We start from the raw sequence: 27,308 nt of genomic DNA, 5'->3' as shown, positions 1-27,308 counted from the left end.
AGCTCGTTTTATTTTTAAAGAACATTAATAAAAATGATGGCCAGGCACGATGGCTCACATCTGTAATCCCAGCACTTTGGGAGGCTGAAGTGGGAGGATTGCTTGAGCCCAGGAGTTCAAGACCAGCCTGGGCAACATGATGAAACCCCATCTCTACAGAATACAAAAAAAAAAAATTAGCTGGGCGTGGTGGCTCACGCTTGTACGCCTGTATCCCATCCCAGCAGCTTGGGAGGCTGAAATGGAAGGATCACTTGAGCCTGGGAAGGTCAAGGCTGCAGTGAGATCATGCCACTGCACTCCAGCATGGGTAACAGAGTGAGACCCTGCCTCAAAGTGAAAAAAGATAATATAGATATCTGCCACTATACTTAGTGTTTATTCTGTGCCGGCCAGATCCTGGGCATTTTACCTGGAATACCTTAACTCGTTTCTTTTCTTTTTTTTTTTTTTTTTTTTTGAGACAGAGTCTCGCTCTGTTGCCCAGGCTGGAGTGTTGTGGCGCGACCTCAGCTCACTGCAAGCTCCGCCTCTCGGGTTCACGCCATTCTCCTGCCTCAGCCTCCCCAGTAGCTGGGACTACAGGCACCCGCCACCACGCCCGGCTAATTTTTTGTATTTTTAGTAGAGATGGGGTTTCACTGTGTTAGCCAGGATGGTCTCGATCACCTGACCTCGTCATCCTCCTGCCTTGGCCTCCCAAACTCCCAAAATGCTGGGATTACAGGCGTGAGCCACCGCGCCCGGCACCTTAACTAGTTTCTAAACTCCAGAAATATTAGTGTTCTCAGGCTTTCAGAAGACAGCCATGGTCTAACACGAGGTGCTTGGTAAATGCATGGTAATGTGGTCGGCTTGCTGTTTTCACTCAGGCCTTGTGACTTCCTCACCTGTGCGGGGTCTGCCCATTTTAACGTACTTGCAACGTGCATTCCTGGACAGTAGGTGGCGCCATGGAACCATCTACAGTTCTCACTGCACACCTTCATTTGCGGCAGCCCCAGCTTTTAGTGGATGAAGGGAGTCTATTGGTTGATAAAAAAGACTGTGAGACTTTTAAAGCATATCCATCGACAGTGATAACGAGGAGACGTAAGCAGGAAAGGAGGCAAAATGATCCAATATGCCAGTGGTCAGGAAACGTGTCTCAGGAGGCGGCACAGAAACTGGCAAATCCTTGGCATGCCCCTAGCTGGGGCCTGCGTGGGCCAGGCCAAGAGAGCGGTGGACTGAAGAGAAGCAGGTGTTAGACGTGCAGAGAATTCCCGGGCAGGAGCTGGAGGCTGAGGAAAAAGGCAGCTTGCAACATGCTGCAGTTTAGAACAAGCTGTGTGTGTCTTAAGAATTGCTTGTAACAGTTGCTATAACCAAATCGACAAATGTCAACTTGGCTAATAAATCGTACTTGGTAGAATAAAGAGGACATTTCTCAGTGCACGATCCTGTTTCTTCCACAATTCCGATCTCCTCTCCATGGTGCCTTCGCTGAGGCAATCTGTGCTTTCCCTGAGCTCTGTGTCACCTCTCGGGCTAGCCATCCTTAGCCATGAACATGAGCTAATGAACATAAGCCATGAACATGAAGCTGTCCAGGGGTAACGAGTGAGTTCAGCTCAAAACAGGGGAATGCCAGAGTGTTGTCAGCATGAGTGGGGAGAAACATGTAATTCAAGAATGTAAAAGGGCATGTAGTTCAAAGCCTCTCAATCTATAAAGGAGGCACGTGGCAAATCATTGGCAGAAATAGGGTCAGAACCCAGGAAGATTTTGCCTTAGTCGAACCATCACTTTATTTCTGCACTTATAATGCTGGTCTCAAGGAAGTGAATTGATGCTAGTTCATTTCTTCTACGATCTATTAAACTGATCAAAAAGAGCCTTTGGCCGGGCGCGGTGGCTCACGCTTGTAATCCCAGCACTTTGGGAGGCCGAGGCGGGCGGATCACGAGGTCAGGAGATCGAGACCATGGTGAAACCCCGTCTCTACTAAAAATACAAAAAATTAGCCGGGCGTGGTGGCGGGCGCCTGTAGTCCCAGCTACTCGGAGAGGCTGAGGCAGGAGAATGGCGTGAACCCGGGAGGCGGAGCTTGCAGTGAGCCGAGATTGCGCCACTGCACTCCAGCCTGGGTGACAGCGCGAGACTCCGTCTCAAAAAAAAAAAAAAAAAAAAAAAGAGCCTTTTGCAGGCCTGTTTTTAGACTTGTAATTGACACTTGCTGAAATCTTTCATGTCAATGCCCACCAGTATGTCCCTGATCACTAGTGTACAAAACTGTGTCACAAAGAATCTATTTGGGCCAGGCACGGTGGCTCATGCCTGTAATCCTAACACTCTGGGAGGCCAAGGGGAGAGGATCGCTTGAGCCCAGGAGTTCAAGACCAATCTGGGCAACATGGTGAAACCCTGTCTCTACCAAAAATTAAAAAATTAGTTGGGGGTGGTGGACGCCTGTAGTCCCAGCTACTCAGGAGACTGAGGTGGGAGAATGGTTTGAGCCCAGGAGGCGGAGGTTGCAGTGAGCCAAGATCACACCACTGCACTCCAGCCTGGGAAACAGAGCAGAAAAAAAGCAGAAAAACTAGCCAGCCATGCACCTTAGCCAAAAAGAATGAAAAAGAAAATTCACGTTGTGCATGTGGAAGACTAAAAAAAAAAAAAAAGGAAAAATCAAGCTGTAAGAATCAACTCCAGCTCTTGTTCTGATTTTTAGGCTCTTCTTGCTTCTTTCCATGCGTTTATCACTGTGATGCTGAGAAGAGCCAGAAAGCCTAGGAAAGCTTTGTGGACACTTTTTTTTTTTGAGACAGAGTCGCATTCAGGCTGGAGTACAGTGGCACAATCTTGGCTCACTGCAACCTCTGCCTTCCCAGTCCAAGTGATTCTCCTGCCTCAGCCTCCCAAGCAACTGAGATTACAGGCACCCGCCACCACACCCAGGTAATTTTTGTAATTTTAGTAGAGACAGGGTTTTGCCATGTTGGCCAGACTGGTCTGGAACTCCTTACCTCAAATGATCCTCCCATCTCGGCCTCCCAAAGTGCTGGGCATGAGTCACCACACCCAGCATTTTTTTTCAACTTCTGAACATAGGGCAGCTTAAAAATGTGAAGGCCGGGCACGGTGGCTCGTGCCTCTAATTCTAGCCCTTTGTAAGGCCGAGGTGGGAGGATCACTTCAGCCCAGGAGTTTGAGCTTGAAAAATACAGTGAAACCCTGTCTCTACTTTAAAACAAAAAATTAGCCAGTCTTGGTGGCACATGCCTATAGTTCCGGCTACTCAGGAGGCTGAGGTGAGAGGATCCCTTGAGCTCAGGAAGTTGAGGCTGTGGTGAGCCAAGATCACACCACTGCACTCCAGCCTGGACAACAGGAGACCCTGTCTAAAAAAAAAAAAGGGGGGGGGGGGCAGGCGCAGTGGCTTACGCCTGTAGTTCCACCTACTCGGGAGGCTGAGGCAGGAGAGTTGCCTGAACCCAGGAGGTGGAGGTTGCAGTGAGCCAGTATCGCCCCACTCCACTCCAGCTTGGCAACAGAGCCAGACTCCGTCTCCAACCAAAAAAAAAAAAAAAAGGCCAGGTGCGGTGGCTCACACCTGTAATCCCAGCACTTTTGGAGGCCAAGGCGAGACCAGCCTGGCCAACATGGTGAAACCTCTTGTCTACTTAAAATACAAGAATTAGCTGGGTGTAGTAGCGGGTGACTGTAGTCCCAGCTTCTCAGGAGGCTGAGGCAGGAGAATTGCTGAAACCTGGGAGGCAGAGGTTGCAGTGAGCCGAGGTCATCCCCACTGCACTCTAGCCTGGGTGATAAAGCAAGACTTCATCTCAGAAAAACAAACAAAATGTTAACACTCAAGAGGCAAGAGATGGGGTCTATTCCACTATTAAATAGTTCATTTGTGCTGCTGCTGAACCAGTAAAGAATGTCAACAAGAACAAATCTGGGAAGCTGACCTGGGCAGGCACCCAAAGAATATACACTCTACCCTCTGTGGCCTTGCTAAGCTCAGCTCTCGGTCCCGTCCTCTGTCCAGACGCCCCTGGCTATCGTGTGTATAGTGTGTCTAGGTAGCCTCCGGAACACAGCCTTCTTAGTCTGCAGATTCCTGCTCTACATCAGGATGGAAAGTTTGTAGTAATCACCTGGTTTTACACAACTGATGTGCTCACTGTTACCAAAACTTTTTTTTTTTTAGGCAAGGGTCTCACTCTGTGGCCCAGGGTGGTGTGCAATGGTGTGATCTCTGCTCACTGCAACCTCAGCCTCCCGGGTCCAAGCGATTCTCATGCCTCAGCCTCCTGATTAGCTGGGATTAGACGCGCGCCACCACACCTGGCTAATTTTTTAAGTAGAGACGGGGTTTTGCCATGTTGGCCAGGCTGGTCTCCAACTCCTGGCCTCAGGTGATCCGCCTGCCTCAACCTCCTAAAGTGCTGGGATTATAGGCGTAAGCCACTGCACATGGCCCAAGATGACAATTATGATTATAGAACACGACAGTAGGAACTTCTGAGGCATAGGACTTGCAGGCAGTGACACATTTGTATATAAATTAACTTTTATTTCTGTAACATATAAAAGGTATAAATAGGACTTATGTAAAAACCAATCACCTGCACACACAAATTATGTGAAATTAGTTTATATATCTCTTTAAACCAGAGGGAGAAGGAAGCAGGATGAGGTCCACCTGGCCCACCATAAGTCCTTCCCCAGATGCTGTCGTGTATTAATAGCTTCTGTGGTCAACCAGGGTGATCTGCCAGGCAGTGCCTCAGGGTGGGGTCGGGGGTGGTGGTGGTGACAAGGTGTGAGGCTTCTGGGCACGGCTGTGAGGGAGGCACTTGGTGGGAAACATGCCTGAGATGGAAACAGTCTCGTCCTCACCCAGCAGGTGGGACTTGTCAGTGGGGGACAAGCCAAGGGTCCCGCAGCTCCCAGTTGGCTCTCCTTCACATGCTTATCTGATGTGGTGCAGGAACAACAGGCAGAGGTGAGAGGTCAGTCCACAGAAGGGAAGTCTGAGGGAGCAGCCGCCATGGGTGTCCCACCCAACGCTGGCAAACAGTTCTGTGCGCAAGGGCTGCAGCTGAATGGTGCCGACGGTGGAGCTCACGGAGCTCCTGCATTCTCCAGGTTTGGATACATTCTGGGAAGGGTGAACTGGTTTGAGTCACATAATACGTGGAGGGGTGTAATAATCAAAAAAACGGAGCAAAACACCTTCTGTACCTATGAGCCAGGGTTGAAAGAGCCGAGAAGAAAGTCCAAAGCTCTGCCACACAGGCCAGCAGTGCTCATGTCTGCTGGCTCATCCTCCCCAAAGCCTCTCCTGCCACCTTTTTTTTTTTTTTAACTAAATGGTCAATACTGCCATCTCTCTTGATAATGACAAAGTGTTTGCACAGGATGCCTACAGCTGTGTGTGTCACTCCTCACTAATGGATCCAGTGATAGAGCTGTGAGAGGCACTCCTGGGTTGAAAATGAAGGCAATTATCACATTACTGTCGGTCTTGACTGAGTCACCTCTAGAGTTTATGCTTTCAGCCTTAATTGAAATGAAGACAATTATATAAAATTCTCACATAATTGATCATAAATGTGATCACAGTCGCTCTGAACTGAGATTGGTGCTGGCCAATCTGCTGTGAGGGAATGAAGAGAGGAACTGCGATGTCAGTCCCTGATTCTACTGCAAGTTTCCAAGCACAGGAAATCCCACCCTAGCAGGACAAGAATCTCCCTTGTGCTTTAAATCATCTCTCACCCATGCTAAGCTGTGATCCCTCACCAAGTCTATGAAACCTGGAAAAGGAGTGAGAGTGCACGGGGTGTGTGTGTATTTTATATGTTCAGGGATTGTCCCAAAAGGGGCAAACTATTGCTCTTCGTCTGTGTGTTTTATATATTCAGGGATCGTTCCAAAAGGGGCAAACTATTGCTCTTCGTGTGTGTGTTTTATATATTCAGGGATCGTTCCAAAAGGGGCAAACTATTGTTCTTCAAGTCCTGGGACAGGGAGGGGAAGGGGAGGCCACTGTCTGCTCCTGAAAGCTCTGTGGGGAGAAAGGCTCCCTGCCTGATTGTCCTCTCATTCACATGCCAGCTTACTGTCAAAGCTAGAAAGACCGATGCCAAAGGCCTGTACTGCGCAAAGTGGGTAGTTGTAGTCCAGTGTGAACACGTCATCTGCCACACGTCCAAACTGCATGACTATATAATCAGCTAGAAACAGCAAGAAATCAAGATGTTAGAATATAATGTGGTTGCACTAGGGGAAATCTTTTTTTTTCTTCCTTTTCTTAGATGGGGTTTTGCTTTGTCGCCCAGGCTGGAGCCTAGTGGAATGACCACAGCTCACTGCAGCCTTGACCTCCCGTCCCAGGCTCAAGTGATCCTCCCACCTCAGCCTCCTGAGTAGCTGGGACTACAGGCAAGCGCCACCACGCCTGGCTAATATTTCACTTCTTGTGAAGATAGGGTCTCACTGTGTTGCTCAAGCTGGTCTCAAACACCTAGGCTCAAGTGATTCTCCCGCCTCGGCCTCCCAAAGTGCTGGGATCCTATTTATGATACAGAAAGAATCCTCCAAATAGGCCAGTTAATCACCAGCTTTCTGAAGAATACAGAGCAGCTTGCTGGGAATGTCACAAACTCCGTAGGCTAGAGCTGCCAGGAACCTTTATTGGGGTCATTTGCCTTTGTTTCCCAAACAACCTACTCTATGACTTCTCTGATTTTTTATTTTTTTCTGAGACAGGGTCTTGCTCTGTCACCCAGGCTGGAGTGCAGTGATGCAATCTCGGCTCACTGCAGCCTCGACCTCCTGGCTCAAGTGATGCTCCCACCTCAGCCTCCCAGGTAGCTGGGACTGCAAGTGCCTGCCACCATGCCCAGCTAATTTTTTCTATTTTTTTAGAGACAGGGTTTCACACCATGTTGCCCAGGCTGGTCTCAAGCTCCTGGTCTCAAGCGATCTGCCCATCTCGGCCTCCCAAAGTGCTGGGATTACAGACGTGAGCCATGGTGCCCAGCCAACTTCTCTGATTTGCTATAGCATCTCTCTCACACTCCTCTCCCCTCCTCAACACAGTGATTTACAAGTTTTCTCTAAAACTGTAGTTTCATCTTTCCAAAGAAATCCTGTCTCTCCTCCATGATTATCTCCTATCACTTCCTATCACGTATAGCGAATGTGCATTTCCCATCCTGTAAGAGCATCTGTCCTCCTCTTCCTACCCAACCCTTCCTGGAGGCTTACGGTCATTTTTGTGGACTATCTGGAAGTTCTTCACAGATGCCTGAGTGACCCGGCCACGAAAGTTGAGGACATAGGACTGAGTGTCACTGTTCCAGACGGGGGCCTTGTTGTGCAGTTCAATCAGATTTTCCATAGTTTTGTTCTGCCACCTTGATAGCAAACTGTCATGGTTCTGTCCAAAGGGAAAATCATTACTTTGTACTCAGAACTCCAACTGAGGTAGAAGGTAGAGTAGGAGAATACGTTCTCCATTTTGGAAAGGGTAAACCAGAAGCAAAGAATGAAAGCCAACAATGAAGACAGGTTTTTTTAAATTATTCTACATTATCCAGCATTTCTCTTTGTAGAAAAAATGGCTTCAAGGCAACGACTCTGCAACTGCTCTTATCCTGAGGTTTTGGAGGGCAGCTCTCCTAAAGAAGTGTATGGAGCTATGCTCCAGTGTGGGGCTCTGGAAGCTCAATCTTTTTTTTTTTTTTGTATTAATCTCTGTGTATTGTACTACTGTCTTTTAGAGTCTTTCGCTGATTTAAATACATTCTTACTCACGTTTCGTGGCTGATATGGGATCTGCTTATGATTCAGTGTCATTCCAGGAATGATCACAGACATTTTCCTAGGACCCTTAAATCCAAGTACGTTCGTTTCCTGGAAGATAGGAAAACAAAGCAGAACTTGGAAACAGGAAAAAAATAGAGACCACATTCTTTTATAACATGAGACTTTCTTGGGAATGTAAAATGCTGACAATATCAGGTGTATCGGCCAGGGGCAGTGGATCACGCCTATAATCCCAGCACTTTGGGAGGCCGAGGTGGGCAGATAACCTGAGGTCAGGAGTTCGAGACCAGCCTGGCCAACATGGCAAAACCCTGTCTCTACTAAAAATACAAAAATTAGCCAGGCATGGTGGCGGGTGCCTGTAATCCCAGCTACTCAGGAGGCTGAGGCAGGAGAATTGCTTGAACCCAGGAGGCAGAGGCTGCAGTGAGCCAAGATCGCGCCATTGCACTCCAGCCTGGGCGACAAGAGTGAGATTCTGCCTCAAAAAATAAAAAAAAATCAGGTGTACCAAAAATAATTTTATTACTTTGCTGTAAACAGAGTGTCAAAAACAGGAAAGTAATATTATATCGTTTTATACTTCTCTTTTTTTTTTTTTTTGAGACAGAGTCACGCTCGGTCGCCAGGCTGGAGTGCAGTGGCACAATCTCAGTTCTCTGCAACCTGCAATCTCCACCTCCTGGGTTCAAGCGATTCCCGTGCCTCAGCCTCCCGAGTAGCTGGGACTACAGGCGCATGCCACCACGCCCGGCTAATTATTTTTTGTACTTTTAGTAGAGACGGGGTTTCACCAAGTTGGCTAGGATGGTCTCGATCTCCTGACCTCATGATGTGCCCGCCTCGGCCTCCCAAAGTGCTGGGATTACAGGCGTGAGCCACTGCGCCTGGCCTATACCTTCTTTAAACACCTACATTTAAAACAGAATCTCTTGGCTTCACAGTTTACCGTTACTTTTTTTTAGGGGGGAGGGGGAGGACCGGAGTTTCACTCTTGTTGCCCAGGCTGGAGTATAATGGTACAATCTCAGCTCACCACAACCTCCGCCTCCCGGGTTCAAGCAATTTTCCTGCCTCAGCCTCCCGAGTAGCTGGGATTATAGGCATGCGCCACCACACCCGGATAATTTTTTTTTTTTTTTTTTTTTTTTAATCGAGATGGGGTTTCTCCATGTTGGTCAGGCTGGTCTCGATTTCCCGACCTCAGGTGATCCGCCCATCTCAGCCTCCCAAAGTGCAGTGATTACAGGAGTGAGCCACCACGCCCGGCCTCTTACTCTTGAGTCTTAAATGAGATTTGAGATAACTGTGAACAAACTGTCCAACTTTGTCAGCACCAACACATATTTATTTCCCAGTGAGGGCATGGCACTATATTACATACAGTGAAAATGAGTTGTGGTTAAATAAGGCCTGCACTAGGTGTTAAAAATGCCTGTCAAGCCAAGCAGATTATTCTTATTTTATTTTGAGATGGAGTCTTGCCCTGTCCCCCAGGCTGGAGTGCAGTGGCACGATCTTGGCTCACTGCAACCTCTGCCTCCCGGGTTCAAGCGATTCTCCTGCCTCAGCCTCTGGAGTAGCTGGGATTACAGGTGCCCACCACCATGCCCGGCTAATTTTTTTTGTATTTTTAGTAGAGACGGGGTTTAGCCATGTTGGCCAGGCTGGTCTCGACCTCCTGACTTCAGGTGATCCACCCGCCTCGGCCTCCCAAAGTGCGGGGATTACAGGCGTGAGGCACCACACCGGGCCGATTATTTTTTAAACCGGGTCTCATGCTGTCGCCCAGGCTGGAGTGCATGGCGTGATCACGGCTCACTGCAGCCTCAATCCTCCTAAGACTCAGGTGATCCTCTTGCCTCAGCACCCCCAGTAGCTGGGACTCCAGCGACTGCCACCATGCCCAGCTAATTTTTGTATTTTTAGTAGAGACGGGGTTTCACCATGTTGCCTAGGCTGGTCTCTCTTGGGCTCAAGTGATCTGCCCGCCTCAGCCTCCCGAAGTGCTGGGATTACAGGTGTAAGCCACCAAGCCCAGCCAAGCCAAGCAGATAATATATGAAAGCTATAGAGGAAAGACACTTTACATCAAAGTGTGAAGTCAAATCGTTTTCAGGCATGTAGATAAGATCTCATGGGATTAATTTCAACTTAAGAAAGTTGAGACTTTGGGATAAAAAAACCAGCTGAGATGGGTCAATTCCTTCTTGCTTTCTCTTACTCAACAACTCTTTGAATATCTACTGTGTGCCAGGCCATGTGCTAGTGTGGATATAGCCATGAGTAAGAATTCACAAGAGTTTACAAACTGGTGGAGACGGTTCATGTTGAACAAGTAATAACAAATACATGTGGGTTACAAATGCCACAAGGACGCAGATGAAGGAATGTCAACCACATCTAGTGGAGTACATCAGAAAAGACTTTGATAAGGCAAAAGGCAAGAAAGAGGAAAAGGGAAGCCTCTCCAAGGAGGAAAGATGAGTGTGGCTGGACAAAGGAATGACAGGAGGGCTGCTTGACTAGAATGATGGGAACGGGGGGCATGCCAATAGAGGAGTCTGAAAGCAAATGCTACCATGTTAGATCTTACACAATGGGTAGTCACTAAAAGATTTGAAGCAGAACAGGAGGATCAACTGGAGCCTCGTTTTAGGAAGATTCATTTGGTAGCAGCAGAGAATGAGCTAGATAGTTCTCAGGTCTTTCCTGGGTGTGAAATAAAATGAAAAAGTACAATAAAACAAATAATAATAAGATAAAATTTAAAAAGAAGTGAACTATAAATGCTGAAAAGAGGAAAAAAAATAAGAAAAAGTGATTAAAAAGAGAAAAAAGAGAATGAACTAGATAGGAAAAGATTAAAAGCAAAAAAAGATCAGCTTTAATTTATTGTAGCCTTTGGCCTTTACTGGATAAGAAGTAAAGGTCTGAATTAAGTGGCAGCAGGAAAAAAGAAAAGGAAATAAGGGAAGAAATATTCTGAGAGTGAAAAATAATTGAACTTGGCAATTCAAATAACTAAAACTCAAACACATGGAGAAAATGGTACAGCAACAGAAATCACAGAAATAGAAACAAGCTTGGGAGGGGAGGTTCTTTAGCGACACTAGGTGAAAAGTGCCAGCAGGACACCGGAAGGGCAGGCAGGGGGCCTTGGGAAAGCAGCACTCACATAGGAGATGGCAGCCAGCTCCTGCCGGGCGTGGGCCGCTCCTACCAGACCCCGGCCCTTGATGGGGCAGATACCGCGGTCGTACACTGTAAACTTTGTCCCCATGAGGTTGGATCTGGAGTCAGGAGAAAAAGTCACCATGATGATCTGTACTTTTTTTCTTATACAAACACAATCTAAGAGAAGGAAAATGGAAGCCTATTTGCCTATTCTCCAAATGTCTAAATGTTGATCATCACTTTTTAAAAAATATCTCATTAAAGCAAGGAAGGAACTGAGATTTTCTTTTAACTTCTTATTTACTTACTCATTCGAGACAGGGTCTCGCTCTGTTGCCCCGGCTGGAGTGCAGTGGCAGGGACCATAGCTCACTACAGCCTCAAACTCCCAGGCTCAAGCCATCCTCCCACCTTAGCCTCCTGGGTAGCTGGGCCTACTGGCGAGAACTGCCATGCCTGGCTAATTTTAAAATTTTTTGAAGAGATAATGTCTCAGTGTGTTGCCCAGGCTGGTCTCAAACTCCTGGCCTCAAGTGATCCTCCAACCTCAGACTCCCCAAATGCTGGGATTATAGGCCTGAGCCACCACACCAGCCTTATTTTTTTATTTTTTTGAGACAGACTCTCATTCTGTTATCCAGGTTGGGGTGCAGTGGCGCTATCTTGGCTCACGGCAACCTCTGCCTCCTGGGTTCACGCAATTCTTGTGCTTCAGCCTCCCGGGTAGCTGGAATTACAGGCACGTGCTACCACACCCGGCTGACTTTTGTATTTTTAGTAGAGAGGGGGTTCTGCCATGTTGGCCAGGCTGGACTCCAACTCCTGACCTCAAGTGATCTGCCCACCTTGGCCTCTCAAAGTGCTGGGATTACAAGTGTGAGCCACTGTGTCCAGCCTTTTTTTTTTTTCTTTTTTTTTTTTAAGATTACAACATCAATACATGCTAGCTGTAACCAAGATATGGACTGTTTTGCAACTATAGGAATAAGACTATCAGAAAGAATAGGACAGTGATCTAAGGTTGCTTTCACCTAAGCTTGCCGACATAACTTTCTCCTTCACGAGATAAATCAACTGGATCAGTGGAGATAAGGTAGTTGGCTGTTTTGCTCTTTTTCCGCTTTCTAGCTGCAAGAAGAAATATCTGGGAAAAGAAAAAGTGTCAGGCAAAAATGAAGTCGAGAGAACCTGCCCCACCCTTGGCCATGGGTGTCCTACATATTCATTCAGCCAGTGTTTAGCAAGTCCCCAGCATATGTCAAACTGTTAATCTTTGGGTCTTTATCCCTTTTTCTAACTCTCTTACCAGAATTCACTATCAGGCCGGGCGCAGTGGCTCACGCCTGTAATCCCAGCACTTTGGGAGGCCGAGGCGGGTGATCACAAGGTCAGGAGATCGAGACCATCCTGGCTAACACGGTGAAACCCCGTCTCTACTAAAAATACAAAAAATTAGCTGGGCATGGTGGCGGGTGCCTGTAGTCCCAGCTACTCGGGAGGCTGAGGCAGGAGAATGGCATGAACCCGGGAGGAGGAGCTTGCAGTGAGCCAAGATCATGTCACTGCACTCCAGCCTGGGTGACAGAGCGAGACTCTGTCTCAAAAAAAAAAAAAAAAAAAAAAAAAAGAATTCACTATCAGGGTTTTTTTCCTGTACAGTTTTTCTAAATTCACTAGCTTGATTCTCCATATAATTAGTTACAACTTCATCCCTAAAACTTCCAGTTAAAAAAAAAAATCTCCAAAGCTGGGCCAGGTGGCATGAGCCTATAATCCCAGCTGCTTAGGAGGCTGAGGTAGAGGGATCACTGGAATCCAGGAGTTCAAGGCCAGCCTGGGCAACCTTGCAAAATCCAATAAATAAATAACAATCAATGTTCATCCAATGCCATGATTAAGAGTCTTTCCAACTTTAGGAGAGACAGGATGCTGAATACCTTCCCATTCTTTACTGTGATGGCTTTTTTTTTTTTTTTTTTTGAGATAGGTCTCACTCTGTCACCCAGGCTAGAGTGCAGTGGTGCAATCACAGCTCACTGCAACCTCTGCCTCCCAGGTTCAGGTGATTTTCCTGCCTCAGCCTCCTGAGTAGCTGGAACTACAGGTGCATGCCACCACTCCTGGCTAATGTTTTAATTTTTTGCTGGAGGCAGGGTCTCCCCATGTTAGCCAAGCTGGTCTCCAGCTCCTGTCCTCAAGGGATCCACCCACCTTGGCCTCCCAAAGTGCTGGGATTATAGGCATGAGCCACCACATCTGGCCTGTGATAGCTTTCTTAATGTCATGGAGACACAGACAAAGGAATGTCAACCACATCAGGAAAGACTTTGATGAGGCAAAGGGCAAGAAGGAGCAAAAGGGAAGGCTCTCCAGGGAGGAAATACTCTTTTTTATATACTGCTGTTGTTTTAAACCACTGTGACTTCAATGGCATGAATACCATCCTATACAGGCATCCTTCCTAAACTCTACTAGACTAGGACCATAACAGGGAAGCAGGAGAGTGGCAGTGGCTAAGCAGGAAGACTTTAGAATTATGCAGAAATAGGTTTGAATTTGGCTCTGCCACCACTTAGTGCAATGTAGGGTAGGTAAGTGACTCCCTAAGCCCCAGTTACCTCATCTTTAAAGCAGAGATAAGAAATCCTACCTAACAAGGTGGCTACAAGGATTACAGGTGATAATATAAATATATATGCATATGCTTGGTCTATTGTAAACACTCAATAAATGGTGGTTAGAACAATTAACACCTGCTATCATTATCTCATTTCTAGGCTCTTAAAATCATCTGTTAAGACCTGGTATTGATAGAAAATTAATAAAACAAAGTTTATCGGTACATATTAAACTGGCTCAAACTTATAAAATAAATTAGAATTTCTAGGGTGAGAAACAAGACATTTAACTTGTAGGTCCTTCTGTATTTCTAATTCCTCCTATTCCCTAAAACTCACTCTCCTTCCACAATGTCATGTTCTACCATAATGAAAAGAAAAACCAAAAGAACAAACAGTAACATCCAAAAACTAAATCATGGGAGACAGGTGAAAATAATTACATTAACAAATACCTGTCCATTTTCCCACATTGTGGATAAAGCTCTTATTTGTGGGAGGGTAGAGCTTGCTGCCTATTAGACCATGAGCTCTTTGCAGAAAATGAGAACACAGCATCTGGGATTGAAAGATACAATCTACTTCCAGCTGGTTTGGTCTAATACCAGAGTTAGTTTCCTCAGGCCCATCAACAGTCTATTCCCACAACATTCTTCTCTCTCTCAAGAGTGTTCTTAGAAATCAATTCTCATACCTTCTGATTTTCTTCTTTTTCCAAGTACATATAGTAGGTGGGGAAGAGGCCCCGATCCATTCCCTTTTTATCCCGGATTATCCGACATCTTACTGTGACACCTTGAGGGGCAGGACTATACACAAAGTCCTCCAGGTCGTCTATGTCTCCCAGGAGGTTATCAGCTGGTTGGGCTGCAGTAGCAGAACCGGAAGTGCCTGTATCCTGAAAGGACAGCCACACATGAGCAACAAGAGGCCGGGACTCAAAATCTGATTCTGTTTGAGAAACACATAGTGGACAAAGCAACTTAGTAATTTACCCCGTGTCTTCAGTCTTCTGACAGAATAAGGAAAACTGAAAAGTTAAATAGGTATATGAATATTAAGAGTAATGAAGAGTAAGCATGAAAATGGGACAAAGCCTCACAATAGCTGACCTGAGATAGAAAAAATTAGATCATAAACTAAATTTGAGCTTACACTTCTGAAGGAACCCTCACTCAGTAATGGTATTTAAATACTGAAGATATGTTTGAGGGCTCGGCACGGTGCCTCATGCCTGTAATCCCAGCACTTTGGGAGGCTGAGGCGGGCAGATCACAAGGTCAGGAGATCGAGACCATCCTGACTAACACGGTGAAACCCTGTCTCTACTAAAAATACAAAAAATTAGCTGGGCATGGTGGTGAGCACCTGTAGTCCCAGCTACTCGGGAGGTTGAGGCAGGAGAATGACGTGAACCCGGGAGGCAGAGTTTGCAGTGAGCTGAGATCATGCCACTGTACTCCAGCCTGGGCGACAGAGCAAGACTCCATCTCAAAAAATAAATAATAATAATAAATAAATACGGCCGGGCGCGGTGGCTCACGCTTGTAATCCCAGCACTTTGGGAGGCCGAGGCAGGCGGATCACGAGGTCAGGAGATCGAGACCATGGTGAAACCCCGTCTCTACTAAAAATACAAAAAAATTAGCCAGGCGTGGTGGCGGGCGCCTGTAGTCCAGCTACTCAGGAGGCTGAGGCAGGAGAATGGCGTGAACCCGGGAGGCGGAGCTTGCAGTGAGCTGAGATCGCGCCACTGCACTCCAGCCTGGGCGACAGAGCAAGACTCCGTCTCAAAAAATAATAATAAAAAATGAATAAATAAATAAATACTGAAGATATGTTTGAGAAAGAGTCAAATTAGCTCTAACGGAAGAAGTTTCAGAACTACATACGGTTGAATTCTGGCTGGATGCAGAACTGGGTCTTTCTAAACATGCTGACTGGGATCTTCCATCAGCCTCCTCATCGAAGTTCACACTTTCAGAGATATCTAGCAGAAAAGGAAGAACCGTTAGCACTGCCAACACTGGTTTAAAAAAGGTCTTTGAAACAAAGATAGTTTTAATTTTCTTGCTTAAAACATTCCTAACTATTCTGACCCTAAACACAACTATTTTGTCCAAATACATAAAACAGGCAAATTCATAGAGACAGAAAGTAGAATAGAGGTTACTAGGGGCTGGGGGCAGGGGAGAATGAGGAATTATCTTGAATGGGTGTGAAGTCTCTGGGATGATGAAAAAGTTCTGGAGATGGATGGTAGTGATGGTTGCACAACATTGTTAATGCACTTAATGTCACTGAATCTCACACTTAAAATTGCTTAAAGTTGTAAATTTTAGGCAGGGCAGGCCGGGCGCGGTGGCTCACGCCTGTAATCCCAGCACTTTGGGAGGATGAGGTGGGCAGATCACGAAGTAAGGAGATTGAGACCATCCTGGCTAACATGGTGAAACCCTGTCCCTACTAAAAATACAAAAAATTAGCCAGGCGTGGTGGCACGCATCTGTAGTCCCAGCTACTCAGGAGGCTGAGGCAGGAGAATCGCTTGAACCTGGGAGGCGGAGCTTGCAGTGAGCCGAGATTGCACCATTGCACTATAGTCTGGGAGACACAGACTCCGTCTCAAAAAAACAAAACAAAATTTAGGCAGGCCACAGTGGCTCATGCTTGTACTCCTAGCACTTTGGGAGGCTGAGGCAGAAGGATTGCTTGAGGCCACCAGTTTGAGACCTGTCTCTATAAAGTTTTTTTTAAAAAATTAGCTGGGCATGATGGTACCTGTGTGTCTGTAGTCCTAGCTAGCTGAGGTGGGTGGATCACTTAAGCCCAGGATTTTGAGGCTAAAGTGAGCTATGTTTGTGCCACTGCACCCCAGCCTGGGCGACAGAATGACACCCGAACTCTTAAAAAAAAAAAAGTGTACTTTTTGTTATTTAGAAGGGAAGGGAATGCTTCAGTAAAAACAGGAAAACTTGCTAGACAAGTTCTAAAAAGAGCTGTAGCACTGGTAAATTATTATTTTTTGAAATGGAGTCTCACTCTGTCGCCCAGGCTGGAGTGCAGTGGGATGATCTCAGCTCACTGCAACCACCATCTCCCGGGTTCAAGCGATTCTCTTGTCTCAGCCTTCCCAGTAGCTGGGATTACAGGTGTGCGCCACCAAGCCCAGCTAATTTTTTTGTATTTTTAGTAGAGACAGGGTTTCACCATGTTGGCCAGGCTGGTCTCAAACTCCTGACCTCAGGTGATCTGCCCACCTTGGCCTCCCAAAGTGCTGGGATTACAGGTGTGAGCCACCATGCCAGGCCACTGGTAACTTTTATGTTACGATGCATATTTTACCACAATAAAAAAAATTCAGTGATGCATTGTTCTCTACAGCAGTTTTATTCCCCCCAGCATTTTCTTTTTATTTATTTATTTTTTTTGAGATGGAGTTTCACTCTTGTTGCCCAGGCTGGAGTGCAACGGCACAATCTGGGCTCACCGCAACTTCCGCCTCCCGGGTTCAAGCGATTCTCCTGCCTCAGCCTCTCGAGTAGCTGGGATTACAGGCATGCGCCAACACATCCGGCTAATTTTTTATTTTTAGTAGAGACGGGGTTTCTCCATGTTGGTCAGGCTGGCCTCGAACTCCCAACCTCAGGTGATCTGCCTGCCTAAGCCTCCCAAAGTGCTGGGATTACAGGCCTGATCCACCATGACCACCCCCCACCCCCAGCATTTTCTATACCTCTGTCTAGTTAACTAAATCTAATTAGGAATGTTTGAAATACTAGTACTTTGGATTTATGGAGCACCTTTTATAAGAAATTTAAAACTGCTGGATGAAAAACTATTTTTTCATTTTATTCTTACATTTGAGTTAGAGGAGGAGATACTGATAGTCTTTTTGTTTTCTATTGTTTCTTGTTTGTTCATGGAGTATATAATCTGGAGATGAATGCAGATGTAAAATAAAGTGTGATTGATGTGTGTTATGAAAGAGTGATGAGCCTCAGATTTATATGTGGGAGTACAGGCTCAGGAAGAATCATTTCCCCAAGAGAAAGGCAGAGCAGGACCTAAACTAAATTCCCTTGTGTCTAGTATCTGCAGGGTGAAGTTATCCCTCATGTAATAGCTGAAATGGTCCTCAAATCACAGATTTACAAATGGAATTAACAATAGTGTGGCTTTTTTCTCTGAACCACTTTTTGTGCACATTCAACCATCTCAGAGAGAAAAATGATCTATTTTTATACAGTACATACATAGATTGGTATTAGCTTTACTGAAGAACACAAGGATAAGACAAAGGTCAGTTTTAAAAAAATCAATCTCAGGCCGGGCGCAGTGGCTCACGCCTGTAATCCCAGCACTTTGGGAGGCCGAAGTGGGTTGATCACAAGGTTAGAAGTTCGAGACCAGCCTGGCCAATATGGTGAAACTCTGTCTCTACTAAAAATGTAAAAATTAGCCGGGTGTGGTGGTGGGCACCTGTAGTCCCGGGTACTCAGGAGGCTGAGGCAAGAGAATCCCTTGAACCCAGGAAGCAGAGGTTGCAGTGAGCCAAGATCACATCACTGCACTCTAGCCTGGGCGACAGAGCAAGACTTGGTCTCAAAAAAAAAAAAAAATCAGTCTCAAGTGAAAACACAGGCCCACAAAAACTTATGAGTGTTTATAACAACATTATTCCTAACAGGGAAAGTGAGAACAATCAAACGTCCATCAGCTGATCAACAAAATGTGGTTTATCCATACAATGGAGTGTTATCCAACAATAAAAAGAATGGAGTACGGAGACACTTGTAACATGAAGGAACCCTGAAAACATTATGCAAGTAAAACACTAGACGCAAAAAGACAAATATTGTATGATTCTATCACTATGAAATGTCCAGAACAGGCAAATCCACAGAGACAGAAAGTAGACTGGTGGCTGCCTAGGGCTGAGGGGATTGGAGGGAAGTGGGAAATGACTGTTGAAGGTTATGAGGTTTCTTTTGGAGGTGATGAAAATTTTGTAAAATTGATTGTGAAAACGGTTGTAGAACTCTGTACTGAAAACCAATTTATTGTTCACTTTATTTATTTATTTAAAGACGGAGTCTCACTCTTGTAGCCCAGACTGGAGTGCAATGGTGCGATGTCTGCTCACTGCAACTTCCACCCCCGACGTTCAAGCGATTCTGCTGCCTCAGCCTCCCAAATAGCTGGAATTACAGTTGCCCGCCACCACACCCGGCTAATTTTTTTTGTATTTTTAGTGGAGACAGAGTTTCACCACGTTGGCCAGGCTGGTCTCGAACTCCTGATGTCAGATGATCTGCCTGCCTCTGCCTCCCAAAGTGCTGGAATTACCGGCATGAGCCACCGCGCCTGGCTTATTGTTTACTTGAAATGGATGAGGTGTATGGTCTGTAATTTATATCTCAAAAGAGTTGTTACTTAAAAAAATTATTTGCTTTGCAAAGGACATTTTTTCCTTCTGCTGTCTAAAATATTAACTTATTATTATTATTTTTTGAGACAAGGTTTTACTCTGTTGCCCAGGTGGGAGCGCAGTGGCCAAATCACAGCTGCTCACTGCAGCCGCAACTTCCCGGGCTCAAGTGATCCTCCCGCCTCAGCCTCCTGAGTACCTAGGACTACACCATGTCCAGGTAATTTTTTGTAGAGACGGGGTTTCACCAAGTTTCCGAGACTGATTTCAAACTCCTGGGCTCAAGCGATCTGCCCACCTCAGCTTCCCAAAGTGCTGGGATTACAGGCATGAGCCACCACACCTGGCACCCCCACTTTTTATTGGTAGCAAAAAGGCAGAAAACTCCTGAGATACCACTATTGTATGGATATCTTCACCTATTACTATGTTTTCAAATGCCATTTTTATACCAAGAACTCAGTTCCCGTGAATCTGTCTTGAGAGATCAAAGATCTCTCTGAAACTTTTAAGACAAGCAAATTGGACCCACTTATAGGGCATAATCTGCCAAACTGACACTTCTTAGAATTTAATCAAAACAGCACTTAATGGGTTTTATAGTCAAGATGCAACCTGTTGAGACATGAAAAGGCATTAATTCATCTGGCACTGAAAGGCCAATTCTGAAAAAGAACACAGCCATTTCATAGAGCGGTGCAAAAGGAGACAATATGGTGTTTACAGTCAGGGATAACGAACTAGACTAAGAATCAGAAAATCTAAATCCGCCACTTTTCAGCTAGTTGACTCAGGGCAAGTAATTTATTAGCTTTGGTTAAACAGAAAATTATGTTTGCTCCCACTCATCCTATCTGTCCAACCCACATCTTTCACTGTCTTTTGTTGTAAAAATAGTGGTAGTAAAGTAATAGGAAAGTACCATGGTCACCTTCATGTTAAAGACAGGAAAACTGTCTAAACAAACTCCCAAGGCACTATTACAACTATTAAATCAGATGAGGTAGTACGTGTCAAGTGCCTGACACATGAGGCACGTTCACAATGTCAGGCTCCAGCTACTTCCCCGCTCCCCTAGCACGTAGGCACACATCCTTCTTTGTTCAGCGGAATCACCCCCTCCCTTCCTCCTGGTGCCTCTCGTCTCTTCTCATTGCCCTAGCAGAGCAATTCTGCATCTCCCCTGCCTTGTGCTTTTGCAAACACCACACTATATTGGAAGTGGAGGTCAGGCCATCAGTCAAACGATCTCCTAAGTAGCTTTCCTGTTTCTGGACTTGCCCCCTTCAATGCCTTCTTTCTGGTACACAGTAATTTTTCCACAGCCCAAGTGTGATAATATCATTCTTCAGCTTAAAATCTCTCACAGGTTCTTATTGATCTTTTTTTTTTGAGACAGAGTCTCACTCTGTCGCCCAGGCTGGAGTGCAGTGGCGCGATCTCGGTTCACTGCAAGCTCCGCCTCCCGGGTTCACGCCATTCTCCTGCCTCAGCCTCCCGAGTAGCTGGGACTACAGGCGCCTGCTACCACGCCCGGCTAATTTTTTGTATTTTTAGTAGAGACGGGGTTTCACCGTATTAGCCAGGATGGGCTCGATCTCCTGACCTCGTGATCTGCCCGCCTCGGCCTCCCAAAGTGCTGGGATTACAGGCATAAGCCACAGCACCCAGCCCTATTTTTTTTAATTAATTTTTATTTTTTATTTTTATTTTTTTTGAGACAGGGTCTCACTCTACACACAGGCTAGCGTGCAGCGGCACAATCTTGGCTCATTGCAGCCTCGAACTCCAGGGCTCAAACAATCCTCCCACCTCAGCCTCCCAAAGTGCTGGGGTTATAGGCATGAGCCACTCCGCCCAACCCAATCTTTTTTTTTTTTTTTAATTTTTAGAGACATGGTTTCATTCTGTCACCCAGGCTGGAGTGCTGTGGCATGATCATAGCTCACTGCATCCTCAATAACCTGGGCTTGAGCAATCCTCCTAGCACAACCTCTCAAGTAGCTGGGACTACCAGTGTGTACCACAACACCTAGCTAATTAAAAAACTTTTGTTGTTAGGGACTGGGTCTTGCTATGTTGCCCTGGCTGGTCCTGAACACCTAACTTCAAGCAATCCTCCCACCTCGGGCTCTTGAAGTGCTGGGATTACACGTGTGAGCCACCATGCCCAGCCTTCTATTACTCCTTAGATAAAGTCCCAATTCCTGATGTGGTCTATTAGGTCCCATATAATTAGAGCCTACTTCCCTCTCCTGGCTCATGTCTCTACATCCCCCTTCCTCCTACGACCACAGGCCCTGAGCTGCTGCCATTCTGAACTGGCCAGCACCTCTTCCTGAGTCAGGCACTAGCTCAAATATCACTTTCTCTCGGAAGGCTCCCAAGCCTCCAAGTGGAGTGAGGCGTCAGGCTCTCTCAGCACCTTGATTTTCTAGCTCTAGCCTATTTAAGTGCCTGAAGCTTCAATTAGAATAAGCACTCCATGACGGCAGGAACCATGCTTACTCATTTATCCTAAGTACCTAGAATGTTGCCTGAGATATGGTACGTACTCAAAACATATTTTCTTACTTTACTTTTTTGTTGTTGTTGTTGAGACAGGGTCCTGCTCTGTAACCCAGGCTGGAGTGCAGTGGTGCAATCTCAAGCTTAGTGCAACCTCCGCTTCCCAGGCTCAAGCCATCCTCCTGCCTCGGCCCCCCAAGTAGCTGGGACTACAGGTGTGCGCTGCTGCACCCAGCCAATTTTTTTTTCTTTTTTTTGCATTTTTTGTAGAGATAAGGTTGCTCCATGTTGCCCAGGCTGGTCTTGAACCCTTGGACTCAAGTGATCTGCCTGCCTCAGCCTCCCAGAGTGTTAGGATTATAGGCATGAGCCACCATGCCTGGACTCAAAACATACTTTCTTTTTCTTTTTTTTTCTTTTCTTGAGAATAAGTTTCACTCTTGTTGCCCAGGCTGGAGTGCAATGGTGCAATCTTGGCTCACTGCAACCTCTGCCTCCTATGTTCAAGCGATTCTCCTGCCTCAGCCTGCCGAGTAGCTGGGATTACAGGCACCCACAACCATGCTTGGCTACTTTTTTTATATTTTTAGTAGACATGGGGTTTCACCATGTGCTGGTCTCGAACTCTTGACCTTCAGGTGATCCACCCACCTTGGCCTCCCAAAGTGCTGGAATTATAGGCGTGAGCCACTACACCTGGCCAAAACATACTTTCTAAGTAAGTGAATATACGAATTTGTTTAAACGTTCATTTATTATGCCATTCCATGATAGACTCTCCTGATTCATATATCCCAGGACCTAGCAATGTTTGCCTAATGCAAAGTAGGTACCCAATAGATATTCATTATTGGGCTTTAGTTTTCTCATCTGAAAAGGAGCTGCTTAATCCCTTCTCATTATAAAATTATTTTTCGGCCCGGCGCGGTGGCTCACGCCTATAATCCCAGCACACTGGGGGGCTGAGGCGAGCGGATCATGAGGTCAGGAGATCGAGACCATCCTGGCTAACACGGTGAAACCCCGTCTCTACTAAAAAAATACAAAAAATTAGCCAGGCGTGGTGGTGGGCGCCTGTAGTCCCAGCTACTCGAGGCTGAGGCAGGAGAATGGCGTGAACCCGGGAGGCAGAGCTTGCAGTGAGTCGAGATCGTGCCACTGCACTCCAGCCTGGGCGACAGAGCGATACTCCATCTCAAAAAAAAAAATTATTTTTCTAAAAAGGAAAGAAGACTACAAGGGACCTTTGAAATGTATGGGCATATTCATGGAAATGAGAGCTCCAACTAGAAGAAAGGCTATCAATCATCACCAACTATGAAATGGAGGTGGAGTAGAGGGGTTGAGTGACAACTCTGTCAGAAGAAGAGGGTGGGAACTGAAAATAGGCAAAAAGAGAGAAACAGTCATCTATGGTAGCTAGTATTTTATATTGAATTATCTTCTTTTTCTCAGGCAATAGTATAAATACTACCATTGCTGACAATTACCAACATTCAGATGTAAAAGATGCTTAATACTGTCACCTCTGCGAGGCCCTAAGCCATGAGTAATTTTGAGTCATGTAGATTGTTAACCACAATGAAAAGAAAGGAAAAGATTACAAATGAGTAAGAAGACAAATTGCCTTAAAATCATTACCAGTCCTCACCATGCTTTTGGAGACGCTCCTGAAGTCCTGGCTTGGAAGCAGTATCCACGGTGTTTTCAGCATCTTCGTCCAAAACAGGGGAGCTTACTGATGGACCATGAACTTCATCTGTTTTCAGGACAGCAGCTGGACCATCAATACCTAAGGGCCAAAATAAAATGAATTTAAAAGAAGGAGCAAAGTATCATTCACTAGTTGGGTGGATTTGGCGTATGTGATCAGAATTAAGAACTACCAAATCATTTTATCTTCCCTCCTTTCTTAACATCCATAAGAACATTTGTTAAGACAGTAGGTCAGAACTGGTGTTCTTTTTTTCTGAGAGGATCTCACTCTGTCACCCAGGCTGGAGAGCAGTGGTGTAATCACAGCTCACTGTAGCTTCGACTTCCTAGGCTCAAACAATCCTCCCACTTCAGTCCCCCGAGTAGCTGGAACTACACGTGTGTGCTACTATCCCTGGCTAATTGTTAATCTTTTTGTAGAGATGGAGTCTTGTTATGTTGCCCAGGCTAGTCTCAAACACCTGGCCTTAAGTGATCTGCCTGCCTGGCCTCCCAAAGTGCTGGGATCACAGGCATAAGCCACCATGCCCAGCCTGGTGTTCATTTTATTAACATGCTCTGTTACTAAAGTAATATGTACTTGTACTTCAGTAACTGAAGAAATATGTACTTCAGAAACTTAAGGATGAGACCAAGAAAACAAAGTAGGTCCTCCATAGTACAGATCCTGTCCAAGCCAATAGCTCAGGTGGCTTGATTTAGAGGCACTTACAATCTTATTCTTCCTCCACCCCTCACCATCTCAGATGGTCCTTTGAACTATCTATTGGAAGAATGGATGCTCTCTACCTATTCCTGACTTCATGATTCACCTCTGCCATGATTTAACAATCAAAAGCTCTTCAAATAGGTCATTCTAAACTCATTCATCTGGCATCTAGAAAACAACAGTTCTTGCCGGGCATGGTGGCTCAAGCCTGTAATCCCAGCACTTTGGGAGGCCAAGGCGGGTGGATCACCTGGGTCAGGAGTTCGAGACAAGCCCAGCCAACATGGTAAAACCCCATCTCTACTAAAAGTATAAAAAAATTAGCTGGGCGTGGTGGCAGGCGCCTGTAAACCCAGCTACTCAGGAGGTTGAGGCAGGAGAATCACTTGAACCTGGGGGAAGGAGGTTGGCAGTGAGCCAAGATCACACCATTGCACTCCAGCCTAGGTGACAAAAGCAAAACTCCGTCTCAAAAAAAAAAAAAAAGAAAAAAGAAAATAACAGTTCTAAAATGGACACAAATCTTAAGCCATCATCCACTGATTATATCATTGCTTTTATTCTCCTCAAAGACCCCGAATGTGATTATAAAGATTTATGAAGGTACCTAGTAATGGTGCTAATAATATTGTCCCTTTGGTCCGTCTGACAATCCTCCTGCCTTCTAGGTTTGTGAAAATTGTACCCCAGTAGGAAGTGATGCGCCTAAATACACACCATGTAAGATGACATTGCTGCGGGGAGTATGACAGTTCACCAAGGGAGTCTGCTCATCACTGGCCCTTGGCTTCGCCCGACGTAGCCTGGCTTCTGGATTGGGCTGCACCATAAATGGCTCAAGGCGCTTTTTCCTTTGCCTCTTCTCAAGTAGTAGCCTCTGGGAAAGAAGCGATATGACAGCCAGCAAGGAGAGTTTTGACATGACCCAGCCATTTCCAACATGCACAGTTTGTTTTTCACTGATCTCACATCTTGTAAATTATTTTTCCCCATTTAAGAAACGGGAGAACTGAGGCACAGAGAGGAGTAAGGATTCAATCATTTCATTTAACAAATACTTTTGAACACCTAACACCTATAAAGATCTATTTAAAATCAGATGATGCATTTTTTTCTTTTTTTTTTGAGACAGAGTCTCACTCGGTTGCCCAGGCTGAGTGCAGTGGCACCATCACAGCTCACTGCAGCCTCGACCTCCAAGGCGCGCCTGATCCTTCTGCCTCAGCCTCCTGAATAGCTGGGACTATAGGTGTGTGCTACCACGCCCAGCTAGTTTTTGTATTTTTGTAGAGACAGGGTTTCCCCATACTGCCCAGGCTGGTCTCAAACTGCTGAGCTCAAGCAGTCTGCTCGCTTTGGCCTCCCAAAGTGTTGGGATTCCAGGCATGAGCCACTGCACCTGCCTCACACAATGCATTTCTAACCAAGTCTACTAAAGATGTATGGGAATCATCATAGCGTTATCAAAATGTGACCAGAAGCTCAAAACATACAAACACACATGCACGGGGGAAAGATGGAGGAACATAGCAAGGGTGGTTTCTTCAGGTGGCAGACTATGGCATGGTTATTTTCTCTTTTCTAGTCTTTTTTTTTTTTTTTCCAAAGTTTTCTTACTTTCGTAAATGGAAGAAAAAAATTTTATTATTCTCTAAAACTCAAATTATTTCTATGTTCTAATTAGTCAAAGAGCAGTAAGTTTGGCGTTCTTGTTTATCTTATATAATTAGAAATCAAATTTGGATCAAGGGTGAGAAGAAAAAATGGCAGTTGGAACATATCAAATAGAAAGCAGTCAACTCTATGAATAAAAGCAAGATAAAGACTATGGTAGCAAGAAAAGTCAGGAAAAAAGCATGACAGACTATGAGAAAAAAAAAACCAATGAAATGGAAAGGAAGGTACTAGCACATAGTACCAGTACCTTTTGGCAAATAAGGGCTTATAATATACAGAAATTATTACAGATCTGGGATAACTCAGAGTAGGAAAAATGTTAAGCCCCATCCTAAAAAATAAAGACATGATTAAAAAACAAAGATATTATAACCCACTTACTGCTGTTTTTCAGGCAAAAGAAGCCATCTGTTTACTTTTTCCCATCGATACTGTTTTAGAAAAGTGCCTCCAGGAAGAAGAGTCACTCCAAGGGGTGAGACTATCAAAAAAGGAAGTGTGTTTTTCCTGAACTGGGCTGATGAGAGCACATGGATTAATTCAATAGCTTGTGTATAGAGGGAAAAGATTGGGGAGTTAAGATAATGTGCCAATACGGAATATACCATCGAGAATGAATAGGTGTTAGAGCAAGGACTAACTTGTTTGGAGATTATTTTGAGATTTTGTGCATTACCATGAATAGAAGGACCTTAACCCAGGAACACTAAATACACAGGAGGCTATAATGACTTCCACCAAACGGAATTGGGATTCTTCTACCAGCCGGGCGCAGTGGCTCACAGCTGTAATCCCAACACTTTGGGAGGCAGAGTCAGGTGGATCACTTGAGGTCAGGAGTTCGAGACCAGCCTGACCAACACGGTGAAACCCTGTCTCTACTAAAAATATAAAAATTGGCCTGCGTCGTGGCGCATGCCTGTAATCCCAGCACTTTGGGAGGCTGAGGCAGGCAGATCACCTGAGGTCGGGAGTTCAAAGTCAGCCTGACCAACATGGAGAAACCCCGTCTCTACTAAAAACACAAAAATTAGCCGGATGTGGTGGCGCATGCTTGTAATCCCAGCTACTCCTCCGGAGACTGAGGCGGGAGAATCGCTCGAGCCTGGGAGGCGGAGGTTGCGGTGAGCTGAGATTGTGCCATTGCACTACAGCCTGTGCAACAACAGCAAAACTCCATTTCGAAAAAAAAAAAAAAAAAAGTAACTTGCCTGAAACGATGGTAAATATGAAGTACTGGAATCATAAGAAACTGCCATATCTTATCTATGTGGCCACAGCTATTTCATCTCATACATACAGTCTGTGAAATGATCGATGAAACAAAATTGCATACTGTAGGCTGGGCGCTGTGGCTCACACCTGTAATCCCAGCAGTTTGGGAGGTCGAGGTGGGCGGATTACCTGAGGTCAGGAGTTTGAGACCAGCTGGGCCAACATGGTGAAACCCCGTCTCTACTAAAAAATAAAATTAGCCAGGCGTGGTGGCAAGCGCCTGTAATCCCAGCTACTTGGGAGGCCGAGGCAGGAGAACTGCTTGAACCCTGGAGGTGGAGGTTGTGGTGAGCTGAGATCGCACCGCTGCACTCCAAGAAGGGCGACAGAGCAAGACTCTATCTCAAAAAAAAAAAAAAAAAAAAAAAAA

The 27,308-nt window shown here is 45.6% G+C and overlaps 2 protein-coding genes across 4 annotated transcripts in view; both read right to left on the bottom strand.

The window, feature by feature from the left end:
* The window catches only part of TEAD4 (TEA domain transcription factor 4), a 101,841-nt gene extending 100,932 nt beyond the window's left edge, over positions 1-909 (bottom strand). The window contains exon 1 of the mRNA XM_032159323.2: positions 891-909. Within this exon, the coding sequence (XP_032015214.2) occupies positions 891-909 (19 nt within the window). The remainder of the gene's footprint in view (positions 1-890) is intronic.
* A 3,646-nt stretch (positions 910-4,555) lies between these two features.
* The window catches only part of TULP3 (TUB like protein 3), a 54,567-nt gene continuing 31,814 nt past the window's right edge, over positions 4,556-27,308 (bottom strand). Inside the window, exons 3-12 of one of the 3 annotated variants that reach the window (XM_032159320.2) lie at positions 24,704-24,863; positions 23,213-23,353; positions 15,515-15,612; positions 14,317-14,520; positions 12,036-12,148; positions 11,006-11,120; positions 7,816-7,914; positions 7,267-7,438; positions 6,117-6,230; positions 4,556-5,152 (exon numbers count right to left, since the gene is read on the bottom strand). In XM_032159320.2, coding sequence (XP_032015211.1) covers positions 4,956-5,152; positions 6,117-6,230; positions 7,267-7,438; positions 7,816-7,914; positions 11,006-11,120; positions 12,036-12,148; positions 14,317-14,520; positions 15,515-15,612; positions 23,213-23,353; positions 24,704-24,863 — 1,413 coding nt within the window. In that variant the 3' untranslated portion in view covers positions 4,556-4,955. Of the gene's footprint in view, positions 6,231-7,266; positions 7,439-7,815; positions 7,915-11,005; positions 11,121-12,035; positions 12,149-14,316; positions 14,521-15,514; positions 15,613-23,212; positions 23,354-24,703; positions 24,864-26,044; positions 27,238-27,308 lie in introns of those variants that run through there. The other 2 variants (XM_032159318.2, XM_032159317.2) reach the window with 2 other exon arrangements.

Source organism: Hylobates moloch, unplaced genomic scaffold (genome assembly GCF_009828535.3).
Source record: "Hylobates moloch isolate HMO894 unplaced genomic scaffold, HMol_V3 SCAFFOLD_8, whole genome shotgun sequence".
Classification (NCBI taxonomy): Eukaryota; Metazoa; Chordata; class Mammalia; order Primates; family Hylobatidae; genus Hylobates; species Hylobates moloch.
This window is presented reverse-complemented; position numbering and strand designations above follow the sequence as displayed.